This window comes from Cynocephalus volans, chromosome 2 (genome assembly GCF_027409185.1).
Source record: "Cynocephalus volans isolate mCynVol1 chromosome 2, mCynVol1.pri, whole genome shotgun sequence".
Lineage (NCBI taxonomy): Eukaryota > Metazoa > Chordata > Mammalia > Dermoptera > Cynocephalidae > Cynocephalus > Cynocephalus volans.
The window spans coordinates 170,768,791-170,792,629 of NC_084461.1; the positions used below are offsets into that span (position 1 = coordinate 170,768,791).

The 23,839-nt window shown below is 35.6% G+C and overlaps 1 protein-coding gene across 1 annotated transcript in view; it reads right to left on the reverse strand.

Moving 5' to 3' along the window:
- ADAM7 (ADAM metallopeptidase domain 7) overlaps positions 1 to 18,902 on the reverse strand; it is a 73,309-nt gene extending 54,407 nt beyond the window's left edge. The window contains exons 1-6 of the mRNA XM_063087708.1: positions 18,851 to 18,902; positions 17,767 to 17,870; positions 13,497 to 13,573; positions 4,548 to 4,626; positions 2,819 to 2,895; positions 1,620 to 1,809 (exon numbers count right to left, since the gene is read on the reverse strand). Of these exons, the coding sequence (XP_062943778.1) occupies positions 1,620 to 1,809; positions 2,819 to 2,895; positions 4,548 to 4,626; positions 13,497 to 13,573; positions 17,767 to 17,870; positions 18,851 to 18,902 (579 nt within the window). The remainder of the gene's footprint in view (positions 1 to 1,619; positions 1,810 to 2,818; positions 2,896 to 4,547; positions 4,627 to 13,496; positions 13,574 to 17,766; positions 17,871 to 18,850) is intronic.
- Between the last annotated feature and the right edge of the window lie 4,937 nt (positions 18,903 to 23,839).

The window sequence follows — 23,839 nt, forward strand, 5'->3', positions numbered from 1 at the left end:
GCTTAATCCCCACTGTGACAGTTTTAAAAGGGTGAGAAATCCTATTATGGTAATTGAAAGGCGGGGCCCTGAAGAGGTGATTAGATTGCAAAACCATGCCTCAATGAATGGATTAAAAATGGTTGCCAGGGGAGTGGTTCTGAGGGCTTAAGGAGAGTGCACAAGGAACTGTCTCTCTCTCTCTGCTCTGCCATTTTCTGCTATGCGAGACCCCTGCATTGCTGTAAAACCACTACCAAAGAAAACCCTCACCAGATGTGTTCCCTGGACTTTTGACTTCCCACCCTCTTAAACTGTAAGCAATAAGTTTCATTTTCTTACAAATTACCCACTTCTGTGTATTTTGTTATAAGCAACAGAAACAGATTAAAATAATAGCAGAAGGTGAGGTGCATGAGTGTATCTAATAATTTTATGAATTTACCTAAATAAGACTCACTCTATTATTAAAACATGTGGCCCTATACATTATATTTTAATTATCCTGAAGGAACATTCCATATTTGACTATCTTTTCTTCCTTTGTTTAGTCTTTCAGGTCGAATAAGAATTATAAGTACTCGTGAATAGTTTTTAATATGGAGGTTTTTTTTTTTTTTCATCTACAAAGTTAATGCTTCATAACTAAGCTCATGTAAAATACACACATCTGTAGCTGAGAGCTAAAACATAGAACTGACTGGCTAACAGGACTGACCATTTTTCTTCTACTCCTCCCCCTGCCTGCCAATCTCCTAATTTGCAGTAGTCTCAATTCCAAGGAAACATGTATAAATGTTGCTAATTACAGGGCTTTTATTTTCATAAAACATCAATACCAGGAAATTATTCTAAGTTTTCAGTTTTCAGTGTACATGCACTGAGGGACATGCGTATTCTCTGAAAGCAAACCAGAGACACACATTTCAAAGATCTAACTAGGCTATTCCTTTGTGGACTACGCATTTATTTGTTGAATTACTCAGTCAAGAAACATCTGTTAAGCATCTAGTGTGTTTCAGATACTGTCTGAACCATTAACATGTAAGAAGATAAACAATCATATAGTAGCTTACAGGCTAACATCTACTGGGATTTTAAGGGGATATGAACTAGTTGTCTAGAAAAGCCTAAAACACAGAAGATTCTGTGGGGATTAAGCTCGATGAAATTAAGCCACCAGAAATTAAATCTGTTGATATCCTTAATTGTCCTTAACCATTAAAATATTTGGCCTGATGAAAGGGAGAGAATATGGCTTGTCATCAACCCCCCACACCCACACCCCACCCCACAAGTGGCAGGAAATGCAAGAAAAACAATATCGAGGATAGGTTTCAGGACATTGCACATTTCATTCTTTCCAACCACTTATAGCCCTATTGCTGTCAATCTATACTTAGGGTTGTAGACATGCCTCTTTCTTAAAATTGATGAAACAAACTGAGATTTACTGTAGGGACTGAACACTTTCTATATAGACAACAAAAACAGTAGTTTGAATCTCAGACTTCTGACAATGAAGTGTTAGATTCAGAGAAGCACATAGATTTCGCCAGCTGGACTTATTAGTCTCTCCCTCAAGATCATAAGGAAATGTTTTACCTGGAGTAAAGATGGTTTAATAATTGAGCACTCACTTCAATTTTGGAGTCCTCCTTCAGTTTAGTATCCCTTGGAACAGTCTTCCTTGTAAAATTGTGCTCTGCACAAGAATAATTGGCAGCATATGGGACCCGTGGGTTATATTTGAACACCAAATGTTCTCCCTCATCTGAGTATTTCATTGGTTCAATGAGGTACCTTTGGTCATTTACTCTGAAGAATCCCCTGTAAAAAGTGGGTACACAACGTGCATTCAAGATCCATAATTACTCTGTTCCACCTTACTGACATTGCCTTTTCAAGAAAGGGAAGCTACAAAGCCAGCGCCACATGAACAGGTTTCCAGGTGCTTTGAGTGGCAAAGGATGAAATGACATGTGTGTGGCTTCTGATTGAATTAATACATTTTTCTAAGAGTCAACTTATCTGGATTTTCAGAAGAAGTTTGACAGTCTGAGCTCTGCTTTGAATATTGGTAGAGCAGCAGCTCCCACCTGTGGTTGTGGACTGCTGCTAAGTCTCAGAGTTTTTGCAAAGATATTGTGAATTTCTATGTTGATCATGCATTAATGGTAGAGTAAGTATGTGAAAGCACAAATACCACTATGTGGTAATTTTGTCATTAAATGGGTTCTAATTGTTGAAAATACTGGGAACTACTCAAGTAAAGTCCTCATAATTGAACACAGAATTTCCTCGTTCTTCTACCCTTTACCTCCTCACATTGTCCTCCTCCCCCCTTGAGCCCAAGATCTGTAGAGAATTACAGGCTTCACCTCTGGCTTTTTACTTTCTAGAGATTGGAAACACAGTCTGATTTAGTAAAAAGCTAAACTAGTAAAGCATTGTGGTGTACTGGGAATCCACATAGCAGTCAAGAGACCTGGATTTTGGACTCGGTTCTACCACTGGCAAATAGAATGTTCAGGAGCAAGTCTCTGATTTCAATATCCTGATCTATACACAAGAGGACAGGCTAGATGATTTCCAGTCATCTTCCAACTCTGAATCCCTTGATCATATACTGCAAAAGCTGCCTTGCTCATTAGACATCTTTTTGTTGAATGTGAACATAAATCTTAGCCCACAGAGGATACTCCCTGCTGAAAATACACAGTAGTTCTTTTCCCACTAATTTTTCTATTTACCAGAGAAGAAATAAGCGAAGTAAATGTCTTTGAAAATGCATACAAAGACTCAGGGAGGAAATGGAAAGATACACTGTATTCATTACCTCAGACCATTACATGTGCTGATACTGGCAGCAGAATCAAATTCATGTATAATGGATCCTTGGTAAAAGCAGTGATCCTAAAATAAAAAACAGTCTATAAATATAAATATGAATGCTGATATTATATAAATATTAAAATCTGAATGTTTTTCTGGTCGGAATACATCAGTACGGTCGACCCTCAGTATTCATGGAAGGTTGGTTCCAGGATGTCCTGCAGATACCAAAATGCATGGATGCTCAGGCTCCTGATATGAAATGGTGTAGTATTTGCAACTACACACATCCTCCTGTATACTTTAAATCATCTCCAGATTACTTGGAATACCTAATACAGTGTAATTGTTATGTATTGTTTACAATACAGTATAATAAGTCCGTGCATGTTGAGTACAGATGTTATTTTTTTTCCAAATATTTTTGATCTGCAGTTGGTTAAATCCACTGATGTGGAACCCATGGATATGGAAGGCTGACTGTATTTTTATCCTGACAAGTTACAGTTATGCTGGTTCATGTATTCATTCATTAGAATATTTGAGCCTGCTTTAGAGAACTTTTATTTTAATTGCACAATTACCTTGTGTAAAGCAATGTATGCATTCCTCCTTCCCAAATTTAATAGTCTATTATTAGATGACACCAGTTTCAGAAATGTGACCTTTTTCCTTTTTACTCCTTTAATTCATTCTGAAATGTTTTACCCAGCTAACTGTCCTGTGCTAATAATATTGTGCTTCCCAGTTGCCTATGAACTCAAGCCAAATTCTTGATGATCACCAGAATTAGTTCTCGCTCTCCAACCCGTTCCCTTCATGCTTTTCCCTCCTGCCTTTCTGCTTCATTTAGTTGGCATCTTTACTACTCTCTACTTGATGCTTTGCCTGTGGTGATGCCATCCAGCCATTATTCTTCCCATCACTTCCATCTGTTCAACTCCTGTCTATGGATGACACTTTCCATGGGTCTCCAGGGATCTCACATCCTCACAGTCCAAAAACCACTTCCTGCATAAAAGAATGTTCCCACATTTTTCTCCTATCCTATTCTGAAAAACTGCATGATTACTTAGATCTTATAGAAGTTGACAGTTGCTTTAAATAGAACAATAGGTTTTTTAAAGTATACTTTTGTTAAGAGAGAATAATGTTGTTCTGGGTTAGAAGTCTGCAGAGGGCATTTTCTGGAAAGGGGAATGAAGATATAAAAATAGAATTTGTATCCACTGGAATAATATTAATAATTAATAACCAAAGATTTATTTGGAGAATAAAGAAGAGCCCTTAATGTTGGTGCATCAGAAAGACTGGGCAAGTGGGTGTGAACCACAGAGGGTCAGATTTGACCGAGATTTTAAAGTTGTTTGATATCTTCAGATTTTATCCATTTAGTTTGATTGCATTCTCATCAGGGAATACCTTATGCTTCTTTGGTGTCCTGCTTTACCTTTCTCTAAGACTTAACACCCTATTGGGAATATAGAAGTCAGTTTAGTAAAGAAAGATACATTAGCAGTCACTGATTTGCTTGACAGGCAGTCATCAGCTTCCTTCAGGGTTTAGAGGGTCATATTTTCTATTCCAGAATCATTCAGTGAGAGTAGTCAGTTCGGGATTCATTTCTGATGTAGCATTATCTTGAGCAGCTTGTAAAGCTAGAATCGAGTTTCAAAATTACATCAGAAATGAGTAGTATCAGAGAAGAGACATAGGAAGTTTCTACACAATACCATGATCTGAGGGTGCCTGGTGATGGCTTCGCCTGCTGTAGTGTAGTGTGTTTCACTGTAATTCGAGGCTAGGAACTCCCTGAAAAAGAGGGCAGGGAGTTATTGAGACTTATTCATTCTAAAACCTAAAAGGTAAAACCAATCATGGGATGAAGAAACCTCCAGGCTACTTTCAAACTTCAGTGAGATTTCTGCTGAAAATAGAAAAAACAAAATCAAGCCCACTCATATGAAAGCCTTTTAACCTACATTTCATGGTAAAGACCATAGAAAAGCCAGAAAAAGATTCTGACAATTTTAGCAACGCAACATTTAAAAAAAAACTCAGAGAAAATGTTATCTAATTAAAAATCTATCACAGAGCCAAAATTAATGCAAAGAAGTATGTGATATATGTGATACATATATCTTAATATATAGTAACCCAACAGCTATATATTTAGATAAAACAACATGTATTAGTTATAATAAATTTAGAAAACACAGAAAAGTACAGAGGAAATTCTTCAGAATTCCACCAATGGGAGAACCACCACTGCTAATAATTTCATGTAATGCTTCACAGTCTTTTCTCTGCACAAGTAAAAAGATATTTCCTGACTTATCAGTAATTATTCTGCTTGTATGATACCGAAAGCAGCTAGTGTTGTGTATCTTCAATGCCTCAGGAGATGAATTCCACAAAAGAACTAAGGAACAAGAAAGGAAATTATTGACTTTTATTTTACTTTGAAAAATAGATTTTTGAAGCTCATGTTAGAAACACTAGTCTTAAAAGTTAAGGTGTCGATGTGCAAGAGCTGAGCTTTGTGAGTTTCCTAAGTTTAATAATGATAAGCTTAAGACCGTCTTCTATAAATGATAGGCTGACAAAAGTGAAGAAGATGCCAGGCTGCACAATCAACAGGATAAACTCTGTCTATAGGGACTGAGCCATTTCCCCTCAGAATGTCAACTTTCTGTTCAATAGCACATAGTTAATTTTTCTTATTTATGCTGCTTTCGGTTTCATACAAGAAGAATAGTAAATTATTCTTATTCATGCTGACCTTTTTCTCTCTGTGTTTCAGCCTTCAGCCTTCAGCCTACATATATATATATGTATATATATATATACGTATATATACATATATACGTATATATATACATATATATACATAAAACGTCCAGAGGTTTTAGTTGTATTTAGTGGGAGGAATAAGGGAAAGTATCTCTGCTTCATTTCTCTCAAAGCAAAAGTCCTAGAATTTCATTGTTTTGCAAATAAAAATACTACATTAATTTTAAGAGATATTATAGAAAAATGTATCATAGGGAATTCCATTCTTTAATATTATGATATATAATATTATTGTGCTGGACCAGTAGACAATCAAAGATTATGCTTTAAATCTCAAAATATATACACAGTATATAATCACAACACATTTATCAGTATTTACACTATTAGTAGGATCCATTCAATCTAAGGACTAAATGAATTATATGGCAACTGAACATTAGTGTTTCTCTCCAATTTAACATTTTGTGTAAGTATTGAAGCCTGTAATATATGGTGAAAATGTTCACATAACTATAATAAATGATTTAGAACAAACAATAAAAATTATGTTCTATAAAAAGTGCTGTTTCAGTTAGACAGGAGTAAGTTCAAGAGATCTCATGTACAACATGGTGACTATAGTTAATAATATTGTATACTTAAAAATTGCTAACAGAGTAGATTTTAAGTGTTTTCTCTACATGCACTTACACACACACAAATGATAAGTATATGAAGTAATGCATGTATTAATTAGCTCAGTTTAGCCACTCCACAATGTATGTACATATTTTAAAACATCATGTTGTACATCACAAATATATGAAATTTTTATTTGTAAGTTAAGAAATAACACACACAAATATACACACAGTGCTGTTTGTCCATGCTATTCCTGATTTAAGACTGATTTAACATTTCAGTAACTACTTGAATGATACAAGAGTAAGCATGATAAAGGATTTTTACCAAATTAGAGGAAAATAGTTGTTAACATCCACAGACTTCAAGATGCCTCACAATTTAAGAAAACATGTCTGTGAGAGATGATAAAGATTCTTTGCTTGGCCATACTTTAGTTAAACTTCTAAACCTTCTCCTAAGTCCCTCTGTGCACTTCCTTATAAAATCCACTTTTAGCTAAAGAACCCAGCTAAGTCCATTTAGCTTGAACCTCCTGCCCTTGAATTCTTATCATCCTCTGTATCTGATCAGGTTCCTAATCCTCCACTATCCCCCAGGTGATGTCTGATCACCCTGGTCTGTTTTCAGCAGAATACTGTCAGGTCAGTTTAACCAGAATTCCCCTTACCCTTGATGTTTCCTTTGTAATTTCCATCCACTGGTCCCACACTGCTCCTTGGCCATAAATTCCCACTTGCCTATGCTGTACTTGGAGTTGAGTCCAATTTCTACCCCCCACTGATTGTTGTAGTGGTCCCTACACCTGTTGTGATGGTCCTGAATAAAGTTGTCTTACCATGCTTTAACAAGTACCATCGAATTATTTTTTTTTCATCACCTCCCTTTGGACTACCTGGCCACTACTTGACCCCACCCCCCACATGACCAACTTCTAGAAGTGCTTCAAAAAACACACTTCCTTCTTGACTCCACCAGGCAGATTTTGAGATTCCTTCCTCTATGTGTATTTCACACCTCCAAAGATCTCCATTTTCATGTTTACCACATTTTAATCATGTATTATAGGGGTCAGCAAACCTTTTCTGTAAAGACCAAGATCATAAATACTTCAGGCTATGCAGTACACTTATGGTCTCTGTTACAGGTTCTTTTTTTTTTTTTTTGATTGTTTGTTTTCACTGCAAATATTCTAACATTTAAAAATCCTTCTTAGGTTGAGGGGCATACACAAATAAAAAATACGCCCAATTTGGCCCACCAACTATCATTTGCTCACCCCTAATGTATCATCATGTTAATCTTCAAGATTACCTGTGAACTACCTTAGAAAAGGAGGGACTTTTTTCCCCCCACTTTTTGTGTCTCTCTGGTTCCTAAAACAGTGTTTGAAATATTAAGAGTATTCAATAAATAAATGCTGAACTAATGTTCAAAATGAGCTAAATACAGAATTTCACTCTTGCTGTGACTGAATATGATACTATCAGACACAACAGTTCATATATAATAATTTAATTCTGCACAGCATACAAAAAAGCAAGTATGTAAAGGATCTGGGTATGGAGTAAGAGGAGACAGACTCTGGAAAGCTGCCAACACACTGAAGAAGACACAGCAAGAGGTGAATTTTCCATGTGTACAGCTTTTAGCTTGAAATCAGGCTAACGTCTGCCATGTAGAAAATGGCTAAAGCTCTACTAGGAAATCACAGTCTTTCTGATATGAAAACCCACAGAACAGAGTCTGGGGGAATCACAGTTGGAGGAGTATATACAGTAATCACGAAAATAAAAAAGACAGAGATGAGAAAATCCTCATTTCTGTAAACAAACATAGGCTCACACTCAGAATTATATGAAGGACAGACTAAAAGTAGCCCTGCTAAGAATAAAATAACTGAATTAAAATTTGAGCCACCACCTAAAAGAGTTCACAGTTTGAGTCCAACAAAGTCAATTCCCCAATAAAATAAAAGTATCAGAACTCTTCAGCAGAACATTACAAAACCCAGAGTCTCTTCCACATAGCACTCAAATTGTTCAGTACATAATCCAAATTATACCATGTGTGAAGAAAGATGAAAATTTGAAATATTGTCCAGAGAAAAGATAATCAGTAGAGACCTACCACAGTTAAGCCAGAAGTTGAAATAATATACCAGGATTTTAAAGCAGGTATTTTGACTATGCTCAATGAAGTAAAACAACAACAACAACAACAACAAACTTGAAATGTGTGAAGATACGAAACCTCAAAAAATAAATGGAAATTACATTTTTCAAAAAATAAAAATTTATAATTGAAAATATCCTAAATAAAAAGTTCAATTGATGTGGTTAAAATAAGAATAAAATTGATAAAGAAAAGAGTGAATAAACCCAATGAAATATTAATAGAAATTACCCAACTTGAAGAAGAGAAAGAAAAAACAAATAGAGCAGAACTTCAGAGACATGTAGATTATACCAAAAAGATTAACATACTATAATTGGAGTTCTAGAAAGTGAAGAAAGCTGTGGCAGAGAAAAAATGGAATAGTAATAGTTGAAAATTTACCAATTTGGAAAGACTTTAATTACAATTTCAAGAAATTTGGCAAACATCAAACAGGATATATAAGAAGAAAATTACAGCTTTGCACATCACTGTGAGATTACAGAGTATCAAATACAAAGACATAATCTTGAAAGCAGCAAAAAAGCACAATGTAACATGTACTGGGGAACAGAAATTCAAATGATCACGAACATTTCATTAGCATCTAAGTAGGCCAGAAGAGAGGATTTCAACATCAATCATCCTCTTATGCTAAAAGAGATGGAAAATCTGTCAACCCTGAAATTTACATCCAGCAAAAATAGCCTTCAGTAGTGAAGGCAAAATAAAGATCTTTTTAAGTAGAAAAAAGCTAAGTTAAATTTTGCCAGCAGATCTGTACTACAAAAGTTAGTAAAGGAAGATCTTCAGGCTGAAGGGAATGACAGCAGATGAAAAACTGAACCTCTAACAAAGAATGGTAAAATAAAAAATAGTAAATAATTGAATAAACTAAAATATCATATATTCTCTTAATTTCTTTAACATGCATATGAATGTTTAGTGCCAGAATTATAACTATGCATCATGGAGTTAATGATGTATATAGTTGTGTATTTATATAACAACTTAGCATAAAGAAGTTGTTACGGTAATAGGACTTATATGATAGCAACGTTTTTACATTTCACATAAAACGATATTATGTTAAATGTAAATGATATCTGTTAATAATTAATTGTAAATATATGTTGTAAACTCTAAAACAAAAGTTAAAACTAATGCAGACAGTTACTGCTAAAAAGCCAGTAGATTAATAAAAAGCCAGTAGGTTAAAAAACAAAAAAAAGAATAAATAATAAGGAATCCAAATATTAAAAGGCAGGAAAGAAAAACCAGTGGAATAAATAACAGAAGAAACAAACAGAAATGAAATGTCATATCCAGCCATATCACTCATAACATTTAATATTAATAGACTAAATATTCCATTTAAAAATCAGAGTTTATCCAAATTTATTAAAAATTAGGACCCAACTAATTGCCATTTTCCAAGACATTTTAAATGTAAAGATACTGATATATGAAAAGAAAATTAATGAAAAATAGTACATTATGCAAATAGTAAACATAAGAAGGCTGGATGAGCTATATTAATATCAGGTAACAAACTTCAAAATACAAAAATTATTGACACAAAGATACGTTAAAAAAACACAAACGTTGGAAATTAATAGCACACTCTAAAATAATCCATGCATCAAAGAAGAAATTCCAAAGGAAATGAAAAAATATTTTGAAATAAATATTAATAAAATTCAACATATCAAGATTTTTGAAATGTATATAAATTAATACTTGAGGAAAATGTCATGATTTAATTACCTAAAAAATTTATAAAAGAAGACATTAAACATTTCTATAAGAAGAAAAAAGTAAGCTTTAAAGTAGAATAAAGAAAATAATAAAAATAACAGAAGGTTCTATTAAGTGAAACAAGTCAGGCACAGAAAGAGAAATACCACATGTTCTCACTTATTGGTGGGAGCTAAAAATTAATATATAAATTCACACACACACACACACACACACACACACACACACACACACACACACACATACACACACACACACACACACACAAACCGGGGGTGGGGGGGGAGAAGATATAACAACCACAATTATTTGAAGTTGATACGACAAGCAAACAGAAAGGACATTGTTGGGGGAGGGAGGAGGGAGAAGGGAGGGAGGTTTTGGTGATGGGGAGCAATAATCAGCCACAATGTATATCGACAAAAGAAAATTAAATAAATAAATAAATAAATAAATAAATAAATAAAAATAACAGAAGGGACCAGTGAAATAAATAAATTAGCAATAGTTAACGAAACTAAATTTTAGTTATTTGAAAAGATCAGCAAATTGATAAATACTTTTAGACTGGTCAAGAAAAAAGAGGGAGAACTCAAATTACCAATATTGGAAATTGAAGCGGTTAATCACTACAGATACTAGACTACACTGAACTTTCAGAAGAAGCAGAACTGTGGTTACTACAGGTGGGAAAGAAGGAGGGGAAGGGGCGTTAGGGAGAAATTAGTTAATGGACACAAAGAACGATTACATTCTGTGATGATGGATATGCTGATTATCCTGATTTGATCATCACATATTGTACACAGTACTGAAAATTAATTCTGTATCCCCAAAGTATGTGTAATCGATTTTGTTTCAATAAAAATAAATGAATCAATTAAAAAAAAAAAACACTGCAAGGTAGATATTATCTTACAAACACTGGAAACTGAAACTATATAAATGAATGACCAATATCTAGGAACTTCTGCTTCCTAAAGCTATGCTTTTAAAATAATTAAATAAAAAAAAGTTTAAAAACAATATTATGAAACACTTTATGCCAAAAATGTGGTAACTTAGATGAAATAGACATTTTCCTTGAAAATTATAATTTCAAACTGACACAAAATGAAATAGAAAATCTGAATAACCTTCTATTAATGAAGTTGAATTTGTTATAAAACCTCCTTCCCAAACACACACACCAAAAAATCCTCAAAGTACAGGTAGTTTCATTTGTGAATTTGTGAATTCATTTTTAAAAGCAATAACATCTTTTAGAGATCAGAAGAGGAGAAAACACTTCTCAACTCGTTTTAGGAAGCTAACATAATCACGAATTTGGGAGGCTCCAGGTATGCGGTGTTAAAATGTACCTCAAAGGACAGACAAAAAAACCAAAATGGACTCATTGTGGTTAAATGAGACATTCAAATTGTAAACAGAACCAAGGGGCTGGGCAGGAGGGAAAGGGCAGACCTGTAGCTCCCAGCTTGCAAGTGTGCATATTACTGTTATGTAGTTTTTCTTTTCTGTAACTAAGAAAAAGCAGCCTAATCTGCTGTGACTGGAAAACCTCCTCACCTGTCTTTGCAGGACACCTGTGCTTCCCTTCTCCTTCCTGAGGGCCCACAGTGAGTCCAATTAGACAGACTCCATGGATAACCTCCAGATTAGAGGGGCCACATCAGAGCCAGCCCTGGCCAGCCTGTGGAGCCTGTGCAGTAGCACACATTTTCCCTTACGATTACGTACACGTTCACTCACTGTGCACACATATAGCCGTTTCCATACATACTCATAGCTTTTCTCCAAGATCACTGAACGTGCATGTAAACCTGATCCAGGGAGCTACAGACACCAGTCTTCTCCCTCCCTTGGTGGAGTGCATACATTTGATCTTGCCAGAGGTTGCATTTCCCCAGTCTACAGATTGTATCTTTCCTGGACAATAAAGTCTCCCTTTTCCTCTTTAGTAGATCTAGTGATCCTCTTTTGTTAACAGCACTAAATTTATTTACTTGGTGGCGCTGAGGGAAGGGGGCAGTGTTGCCTATCATGTTAAACTGCTTTGCGTGTGCACAATTCTCTAACATTATCACTCCAGGCCAATTATCAGAATCAAACAATGGCTAATGTAAAAAGATTGGCTACTGGAGGCATAGGCAGACTGGTGTAATTTTGAAAGCAGGCATTTCTAAGTCAGAGTATCAGCAGCATCATGTGCTTATGAGCATTGTGACCTTGGACAAGTTTTAATAGTTGCAGTGCACCTATGATTCTTCCTCAGCAAAATAGAAATTAAACAATACCTGCATTCATATAGAAATTGTAGAAATTAAGAAATAACTTTGAGGAAACACATATAAAAATTGCTCATTAAGTGTCAGCTTCCTTTTTGCTGGAAATGTCCAAATATTCAGTCTGAATATATTATCAATATGGTTGTGGTATTAGGTTTATTTTATATTCAGAGTGAAGCGAGGGGTTTCTTGTTGGTTTGTTTTTAGCTAATTGACCAGTCTCAGTTTTTTGGCATTCTACTTAGCATTTCACAATTCCTCACGCTTTTAACTTTTGGGGCTCTGAGACAGAGTGATTAAAACATGTAGGGCCGACCCCGTGGCTCACTTGGGAGAGTGCGGCGCTGGGAGCGCCAAGGCTGCGGGTTCGGATCCTATATAGGGATGGCCGGTGCGCTCACTGGCTGAGGGCGGTGCGGGCAACACCAAGCCAAGGGTTGCGACCCCCTTACCGGTCACAAAACAAACAAACAAACATGTAGAAGTGGCCCAAAGAAAAACAATGGAAATTAAACAACAGCAACAACAGGTGGTTTTAGAGAGGGTGAATGAAGAAAGTTAAAGGTATTAGAATTACTTAGCTACATGTGATGTCTTGATAAAGGAAACTCCCCCCAGTTCTTAGCTTACTCTCCAATAGAACTTGATTTGATATCTATTTTAAATAACTCAGAAGCTGCTTTAAAAAACCATGTTTTTCAGATTTCTTTTGCTCCACTGATTCACAAATCGGTAATACAAAGTAGTAATGTATTAACCCTCCTCTTAAAAAAAACTGTATGAAGCTCAAAGAACTCCTAGTACCCTGAATAATTTGGGGTTAATTCAGGAACTGGAGTAATTTAAAGATTAATTTAAGAACTGGAGAACAGTGTCTATCATTGTCTTTAAGCTTCTGAGATGCAATGGGATTATATGTGAAGAGCTTTTATTTGAAGAGGAAGAATTCAGATTATTCATAATTGACAATGTCGAGGAATTCACTTTATCAGTAGTTTTTATGAAAACTGGGATTCCACAGAGTATTAAATCTGTAAGGTATTGAATCACAATAGAACTTACCTTGATCTTAGAAGATGAAGTATTAAGATTTTTCTATTTAGTCTTATTTCATACAGCAATTCTTCTTCATAAGCTTCCTAAAAAACGAAATTCCTCATGTGACTTAAACCTGAGGTCATTTAGTGTGTGGGGGGGCTGGGTGGGATGGTGGGAGGAGAGGGAGGTTATCTATTTCCCACAGTCTACCCAGCGATCCTTTCCAGCAAAATGATCAATACTCATACTGATAGAGCTGAATTTAAAGAGAGCTAATATTATAATGAGGATATTACACACTTTTAATAACAATTTTCGAAAGGGGACTGGCCAGTTAGCTCAGTTGGTTAGAACTTGGTGTTATAATTCCATAGTCAAGGGTTCAGATACTCTTACTGGCCAGCTGCCAAAAAAAAAAAAAAAAAAAGAATTTCAAAGGGCTTTTTCCCCCTAGTTATAAAATAATATAAAATGGAAAATGCCTAGTTTACCCTCAGCCAGGGATATACAGTTACCTTGTGTCCATGCGTCATCTCCCCTCCACACATCCTCTGTTTGTCTTTTTAACAAGTTTGCACATACTGTTTTATAGTCTACAGTTTTACTTTACAATAAATTATGATTATTTTCTATTCTAATAATTTTTCTTATAGCATTGTTTTATGGCTGCAAATCACAATGTGCATGAAACTTCATTTATTTAATTACATCTATTATCAGAAATTTTGTTCAGGTGTTCAATGTAGTTAGCGTTGCATTGTCAATGATGTGCAAAAATATAATGCTTTTGATAAATATTGCCAAAATATCCTAATGAAAGATAGAATAAATTCAGAACTTCACCAGCAATCTATAGTAGTTCCTGTTTCCTTGCCTTCTTACCAATAATAGATATTATCATTACTAAAATTCTTTTAAACAGTGAAATTATAAATTATTGTGACAAGTTGTTTTCTTTGATGACCATTTGCATTGATATTTCTCTTGTTTATTTATTTATTTATACTTTTTATATGACTTTCTAATTCACGTCCTTTCACCATTTTCTTTTGTGGTATTTCCTTTATCATTCATGAAGATTTTTTATAATTTAAGGCTTATATTTGTCGGTTGTATTCATTGCACATTTCTTTTAAGTTTGTTGTTCATTCATTTATTTGACAGCTGGTATTTCAGGCACAGTGATAATATGGAAAATACAATGGTGCAAAAGATGGTGGTGCCTGTCCTCATGGAGCCCCAGCTTGTCAAAGAAGAAAACCAGACAGCTAAGCACATTTGTTGGAGAGTCATACACATCATAATAGGAGAAATGCAAGGACTGTGCCAGGGATATTAAAAGGAGGAGTCAGAGACAAGCAAGAGCACATGCAAAGGCCCTGAGGTAGGAAGGATCTTGACATACTTGAGGAACAGAGAGGGATTCAATGTTGCTGGAAAATCCAGTGCAAGTTGAATATAAGATGGGTAGATAGGAAGGAGCTAAATCATGCACAGCCTAGTAAATTAAGGATTTGAACCTTTTCCTAAGAGCTAAGAGCAGCAAAAGGTTTAGGCAGAAACATGCAGAAGAAAGCACAGTGTTTTAGAAGGGCTTACCTATTACAGATAATAGGACAGCAAAAATCAGTACTATAGACGGGGAAACAATTCGAAGGCTGTTGATGGAATGTGGGTGATTTGAACAGAGGAATAAAGAGAAGTAGATAATTTCATAAGATGTTTACATGCTATATAGACTCTACAAGCCTTAGTGATTGTTTAACGGAGGAGGTAAATGAGAAGAATCAAGAATGAGCCCAGGTTTCCGGTTTGTTTAAATGTGCCAGTGCTAACAAGATGTGAAGAGGAGCCACTAAGAGGTAGGGAGAAGGGAGCTTTGTATTTGTTGAATGTGAGCTGTGCATTAGTTGGGAACTTTTTGATTGCAAGTTCAATAAAAAAATTAGATCTTCATAATAAAGAAACAATTCACAGGCGGATAGGCAAGAAAGTGGATGTTTAATCAAATAAGAAAGCTTGGGTCACATTTTATCACAGGATGGGGTATATGTGTAGGTGCATGTCTGTGTATATATGGATGTGCATGTAACAGGAAGAAAACAAGACTTTTAAAATAAAATTTTGAATATGTGAATATGGATTTTATATTAATTAATGTTAAGAAATCATTGTCAATATTGTCAAGCATAATACTATTTTTAATCTTGCTGCTAATATTGGTTTCTAATAAATAGTTTTACTTTTAAATTGAGTCATTTTAAATTTACAGAAAAGTTGGAAAGATAGTACAGAGTTTACATGTACTTGTACCCAGATTTCCCTGTTGTTAACATCTTACAATTCAATGGTGTATTTGACACAACTAACGAACCAAGATTCATATATTATTAATTGAAGTCCAGATTATTCAGATTTCCTTAGTTTTTGCTTAATGTCCTTTCATTCTTCCAGAATCCCATCCTGTGAATACCACATTACATTCAGTTGTCAGGTCTTCTTAGCCTCTTCAAGACTGTGACATATTTCCCAAGTTTTCCTTATTTTTGATGACCTTGACATTTTTGAGTACTTATTAGGTATTTTGTAAGATGTCTATCAATTTTTTTTTTCTGTTTTTCTCATGGTTAGATTGGGATATGGATTTTGAGGTGAAAACCACAAAAGAAAGTGCCATTTTATCACATTATATCCAGAATACATACTACCAACATGAATTCTCACTGGTGATGTTAACCTTGATAATCTGGCTCAGATGGCATTTGTCAGCTTCCTCCTCTGTAAAGTTACTCTTTTTACCCCTTCTACACAGTACTTTTTGGAATTAAGTCACAATGCACAGGCCACCCTTAAGGGGTGGGGATCTTTGCTTCACTATCAGAATAGGAAAGTACCTACATAAATTATTTGATTCTTCTGTATGGGATATTTGTCCCTTCTCTCTCATTTATTTATTTATTCAGTCCATTCAATCCATATCACTACGGGCTCATTGACACTAATTTATACTTCGTGTTATCATCCAAAACTATGTTATTTATTTTGTTGTTCAAGTTATGCCACCTTTGGCCACTGGAGCTATTTCAGTCTGCTCCTGAGTTCTTTTGGCATGCCCCCATCAGTATGGGTTTAGGGTTTTTATTTTGTTTGTTTGTTTAAGCAGTTTTTGGCACTATATTATGCTCCAGGCTCATATTCTATATTTTCTGCCCCCATTATATCTATGATGGACTTTTAGTATCAATCTTGATTAAGTGTTACTATAATAGATGCCAGAAGAGCCCACCAGCTTCTGCACAGTAGGTGGTAAAAAGCTGGTTATGTCCCCTTAACTGAGCACCAACCTTCAACCAATACAAAGGTTTGAGAAAGTGAGAAAAGAGCTGGAGATCAAAGCAAAAGTTATTTGTGATTATTGGAGAAAAATAGTTAGGCATTATTTCCAAATGAGAGGGAATGGAGAGTTGCTTTTTAAAAATCATCTCAAGTCATGAGAAAGAGGTCTCAATGGGACCATTTGGAAAGTTGAAATGTATCGTTCACATGACCAAGAAACCTAACAAGTGAGAGCCTGGAAAACTGGCTGCTCTCATGGTAAAGGGAAGAAAAGTGATTGCATTGGGAAAGATTTGTTGGGGCAATGTACCTGTCAGTATTCTTTGTGAGCCAAATTAAAGAGAGCTTAAAATGCAGGTGCCTAATGATAAATCTCTAAGAACATTCATCTAAAGTCTTACTACAGTGGGAATTGAGAATAACCTAATTTAGAATCTTGTTTCCTCTTAGGTACATTAGTTACGTTCTACAATAAATATTCATTACTTCTGAAAATAATATTTTAAATATTTTTAAAGTTTAAAACCTGAATAAATACCCTTCTAAAGAATAGGCCAAGCAGGTCTTTTTGTTCCTGAGAAAGTTGTCCAACTTTGCTACAGAATCTGTCTAGCAAATAAATCTGCACATCAGATCTCCGAGAGAGCAAAACTCTGGAGATTACATTCCATGGGCACGAGCTCAGAACAACTGAGGTTGCTTTAAATCAGCCTGGAAAGCTGTTGGTGAAACTTCTCACATAAACTGGAAAACTGAAAGTGGCACCTCCTAAAACCTGAACTTTGCTCTTTTTTGTTTCCTGAGCCATCGAGGGAGTGCTTAACACCAAGCACGTGCTGTAAGCTGAGTCCTCAGAAAAATTGAGACTCTGTTCTTCTATTTGCTTCTGGTTGGAGCCAGAGGCATTCTACATGCCTGTGAAAGGAAGACATCTTATTTACTAAATCAAAACCTGTACCGGTATGTCATAACCATGGGTATGTCCAACATCTCGCTTCTGTATCAGAGGAAGCCTTTTAGGACGAACCAGTTTTTGATCCTCTACTCCAAGGATTACTTTTTCTAAAAGGAAACACAAGGGGAAAAATCCACCTGACATTAACATTCATCCACTGTGACCAAAAACCAGACTTGTTCTCATACAATTCACTTGCTCCCAATTAGCAGCCATGTACAGCTACACTGTGAAATGTCATCCCCACTTCATAGGTGAGGAAATTGAGACTGATATTTACAAATAAGGAAAATAGAAGCAAAATTGAAAGGAGGCAGGGAAGTGAGAGCCCCTTGGCTTCTCCCATATTTTCACCTTGCTCTGCATTTTTTATCTTTGTGGCTTTATTCTCCTCCTGCCTGTCTCTGGATTCTGCCTGCCTGCACAGGAGTGGCCTGTTTCAGTGTAAATTACCCAATTTTCTCTTCCAGAGACATTTGCATTTGAAGTCTTAAATCCCATAGCTAAGAATAAAGCTTTGGCTTGTTAAAGTTTAGAGGGCTACATGGATTCTTCTATTCATGTCCTATCACATTGGTGGTCATTGTGAGTGAGCCCTGCTTAATGAAGGTGTAGCCCTTAAAGAGCAATAAAGAGCAGATAGCATAGACTTTTTGGGATATGTTCTCATTTGAATGAAAGTTTTACCAGTTCATTAGCTGTGTGACCACAAGTAGCATATCTTACCTTTCCGAACTATGAATATGTCTCATTTATCTTATTTGTAAAGTGGAGATATTAAAATCGAATTTTAAACATTTTAACACACAAAGCGGCTAATGGCTAGTACAGTGCCCGCTAATGCTATAGGTATTCAGTAAATACCTACTCCTTCCTCCTTCTCAGTGTGGGTCACAGTGTTTAAGAGTGATATGGCATTACATAGAATTAAAGAATGTCACGATTAGCCATAACTTAGTCCAAGCTATGTTCTCAGCAAAATCACCAATGCACACAAGGTTTTTATCATTTACAATGTAGTTTGTGACTAAAGAGATATTATGTCATAGTATAATGAGAAAACCCTGATAAAAAGAGTAAGACATACCTGTAATCTGAGAAATGAGTAAAGTCATCAAAAATATATACCCAGGGAACATTCTGAATGGTTTTGGTAGAAAGAGGGGCTCATATGCATGAGGAAAGATGAGTGCTGATCTTCGTCCTTGCTTCCCCTGAGAGGAGGAAGGACCTAACACACAGATGGGCAGTTTTGATGCAGCACAAGGAAGTGTTCTTTGATGGAGTTACACAACTTGTTATGCACTTGGGACTAAAACCTGGAGGTTGAACATCATGTACCAATTAGAGACAGCCACGGAGGTGGTGGTGGTGGAGGTGGGCTGGGCATTGATTTGTACTTCTTGTCTAACACCAATACAAATATGATATCAGATGCATTAAAACTTCAAAAGTGAGGGGAAAAAAATCAAGACTGTCTTGGAAAATATTATTGAAGAATATTTTTATATATTTTGAAGAAGTTGAAGTTCATGCTATGCAGAATACCACATGCAAAAACTGTAAAGGGACATTAGATAAAATAAACAAGGTAGAAATAATGGAAACTTTTATATGTCATAAATCACATATTAATTAAAATTAAGAAGCAGCAAAACTCCAGAAATGTATACAACTTAATAATAAAAGGTGGAAGTAATATCCTTACAATATGGCACTCTTTCAAATTAATACGAAAAAGGAAACACTAATGGACAAATGTTCAAAGAACTTGGACAAACCTATCCAGATGTCTGTGTTCTCTTGTTATGTAAGAAGAGACATCCCACTGCTGATACTATCCCCTTATGCGCATTTGGGATTCTGTTCCCTCTCCCATCTCATGTTATCTCCCTAATACTCCCACAAACTGAATTAATCTATGTCAACTGGAAGCTTCCTTTTGATATTTAAACAAGCTCAAGTCTCTCCTGTATGAAATATCCAACCTTCAATCCTAGATCCCACATGCCCCTACCACCACCTTGCTAATCCTCTTACAAGGTTTATCCGGACTTCTTGTAGTAATTTTCTTATCTCCAACTCATCCTAACACATTCCAGCTCTGGCATCTGCCTTTATTACTCTACTGAAATAGCTGACTAATGTCACTAGTAATTTCACCATTTCTATACCCAATGGATAGTTTCCTCATCGTACTTGCCTTATCACTGTCCTCCATGTTGTCCTCTTGAAATATTCCATTTAGATCCTTTGACTTACAGTGTTAACTTTTTCCTGACTCTCTGGAAACTTGTAGGCATCTCCTCTTGTAACCATCCTTTAAATTTTGGAGTTCCTCAAGATATTATCCTCTATCTTATTTTCCTCTAACGATGCCAAAGCCTCCTTCTCTTCAGTTATGGTTTGATTATTTCTATGCTATGCCTCAGATTTTATATTTCCAGCCATCTGAGCAATAGACCTTTACAGCTAACTTTCTACTCAATGTCTTAATTGCGAGGGCTCGAAGCCCCTGCAAACTCAATACATACAACACTTAAAGTACTATTCCCATCAACTTGCTCTTTGTCTTAGCTAATGATACCATCACCTGTTCAGCATTGCAATTCTGAAAGTCAGCATCGTCATTGGGATCTGTCATAGTCAACCCATCACTAATGTTTATTTTTACCTCCTAAAAGTAATCCATCCACTTTTCTCCAGCTTTTCTGCCTCTATCCTAGTCCAATCTACCAATGACTCTCTTTGGCTGCATTCGAACACGTATGATCTTTTCCACATGGAAACCTGGTCATGTCATGTGCCTTTTTAAAATGCTTCAACAGTTTTTTCATTGGTTTTCAGATAAAGACTTTGGCTTTATCCAAAAGACTCATGTGGCATAAATTGGCTGCCACTTATTAACTCTAAACTCTGGGCAAAATATGAAACATTTCTATACCTCTATTTTTTCATGTATAAAATGGGTATAATATATCTATCTCATAGAAATAGGATAAAAGTATTAAATGAATCTGCGCTGACAAGCAGTCTTGTATTCCGTGGTTCATTCACTCTCTAACTCTCTTAGTTGACTATCTTACTCTTTTTCTTCTCTATTTAAATCTCTAAATCTTCTCTTCCTTGCTGCTGTCTGATTACCTTGCTTTCTGTTCTATTTCACTGAGAAAAAGAAGCCATCAGAAGAACTCTCACTTTCTCCCAATATCAAATCTACCTTACTATCAACATGTGTGCCTACAGATGGGTTCTCTCCTGAGTCTACGGATGTTCTGTCCATGCTTTCAAGGTCTATCCAGCACCATTATGTCGATTCTCTTCCTTCTTGCCCCTTTAAGATCATCATTCCAGGGACAGTTTCCTATCTCTACTGAACCTCTTAATTAATATATATATACAAACGTGATCATTTATTCTATCTTTTAGAAAAGTATTTTTTCTTTTATGTTTCTCTCTCTATATATAGCTACTACCCATTCTTGGCTTCTTTTAACAGTAAAACTTGTTGAATGATGAGTCTATAGTTTATGTTCAATGCTCCTTTCCCTGTTTGCTCTTGAAATTACTCCTCCAGACTTTCTATCTTTTGCTCAACGAAGCAGTTCTTGTCAATGTTGTCAATGATCTTCATCTTGCTAAATTCAGTGCTTTGCTTTGTGCAGCTTATGGTCTTCTGGAAAAGACAAATACTCAAAAAATTAGACTAATAAATTTATGATGCACCAACATAAGTTTTCAGAAGGAAAAGACTCATTTCACAAAGAAATGTGGTCTAGTCTTGGAGGTTAGGGAAGACTTTCTTGAGATAGTGACCCTTGATTCAAGAACTGAAGAATGAGAAATTAATTTGGCCACAAGAAGGAGAGGAAAGGACTACAGGTAAAGAGACAAATGTGTCTAGAGGTTCTTTGATGGGAGATCATTATTTGATTATATCCTCACATGTTTTCTTCTCTGAAATTTTGAACATAATATTAAAACAGCTTTAACCCAAGTGATCATCTCTACCAGTAGAATTTCTAATGTCTTTTTCAGGGCAATAGAAGAGATGGTTGAAGGCCAGTGAGTCTACCCAGAGTATTTGACCTTTCACTAAACATTCATCCACATATCAAATGGCACTTACCAGCTTCATTCACAGTGCCAATTGGAAAGAATGTTTTAAGCTGAGTGACAGGAAATATAACTGAGCCCACCTTCGTAACAGTTGAAATTATGGAAAATGTAATAAACCGATTTTTAAAATACCAATCATGGAACCTCAATTATTTATAGTGTCATGTTAAATAACAAGGCTTTAAGGCTTTTGTATGATGTCTTTGAGCAAGTTATTGGTTAAGTTAACTTACTAGTGTACCTGAAATATTAGAGATATGGTATTTAATAAGGTTAACTCAGATGAAATAACCAAGAACTTTAGGAAATTCACGAAAAGTTTTTGTAACTTATTCAAGTCACATAAGTGCAAATCAGAGAGTAAAAGAAAATTTCTGCCTAACTCTGTGTTCTTTGTATTATATACTAGGGACTCTCTTTTTTGAGGAGTGGGAAGGCTTTATGCTTTCTCGTAATTGCTTTATAATCAATCTTTCAAACTTGAAAAACATTATCTATCCCTCAGTCAAAACTCTGCAAGGTCATTGGTATGGGATAGTAAAAATACCTTATAACAGTCTACAATTTGTTCTCACTCTCAGGTCACGGCTTTCTTTTTTTTAAATTAATGAGCTCATTAAAGTTTGCAAAGCTTTTTAAAAAAATAATGAACCCTGAAACAGATTTCAACATCAAAGGAACTCTGTGGGGCCCAACTACCAGACAAAAGCAGATTTCAGAGATTAAACAAGTATGAGAATGTTCTGTTCTCTTCTGTCTCTGCTGCATGTTAGTGAAGCAGCGTCTCCTGGAAGATTCTCTAATCGATTTCCATCTTGGTTTCCATGAAGAGTTTTGAGTTTGTAGATTCTTGTGTTCATTCCTTATCGCTACTGGGATCAGCTCTTTACAAAATAGTCAACCAGTAGGAGTTGTCTGAGAGGCCTCCCAGCTCTGCACAGAGCTTCTCTCTTTCTGTTTTGATCTCTCTTACAAACCAGATATCTCTTCAGCCTTGCCCTCCTGAACTTCCAGTTTTTTCTCTTCCTCAATCCCACCCCCCTCTCCTTCTAGATAGCAACATGGATAGCAATTCCTTAAGTCTTCTTAAAGACTTTTAAAGAAATGAATTCACAGGGGGGGAAGCCCAGGAAGAATGACAGATGGTAAAGAATCTATTCCAAGTCAGCAATGAAAAGCAGCCCACTCTGTGGATCCAAAACTCTTACACCTGTCCCACCTTTGCAAAGCAAAACAAGGAAACAATAGGCTGCAATACATTCAAGAGGAATGAAGAAACATATCTCATTCGAATTATAACCGTAATGGTGAAAGCTTCATATAGAAAGGCTGGAATAAAAATTAGCATTTTTCTGTCTGACATTAAAAGAAATATTATTATAAAGTACTCCAAAACCACATCCATCTAGGAGAACTTGTAATTCTCTTTGAACATTCAGAAGCTAATTTCAGCCCATTAAATATTATTTTAAGTGCCCTGAAGAGAACACTAGATTCAAAATCAGGAGCTCTGTGTTCTCCTGTACCTAATTCAGTCAACTTTGGCAAGTCACTTATTTCCCTGGGCACTAATGCCTTATTTATACATTGGGATTGCTATAATGTTTGATCTCTATGACCTTTTTAACATCTCCACATTCTTACTCCCCCTTTTCTATAGTTTTTCTCGTTGTAAATAGGAATTTTAACATGCCAAAATCATAAAAAATTGGGGGCTTTTAATCATTATCATATTTTTCATTTCCAACCACAAATTTATCAATAATACACATAGTAAATGTCATGTAATAAAAGCAGAAAGAGCCATAAAAAACTGACTCACTCTGATGCCCAAAAGGACAGGTTATTCATAGGGAATGGCAGACCCAGAGTAGTAGAGTGTATAATAATTTCACCTCAATTCTAGTAATCACATTATTTAGCTAACTGATTACTTAGTAGTCTTATGATTTTGGTT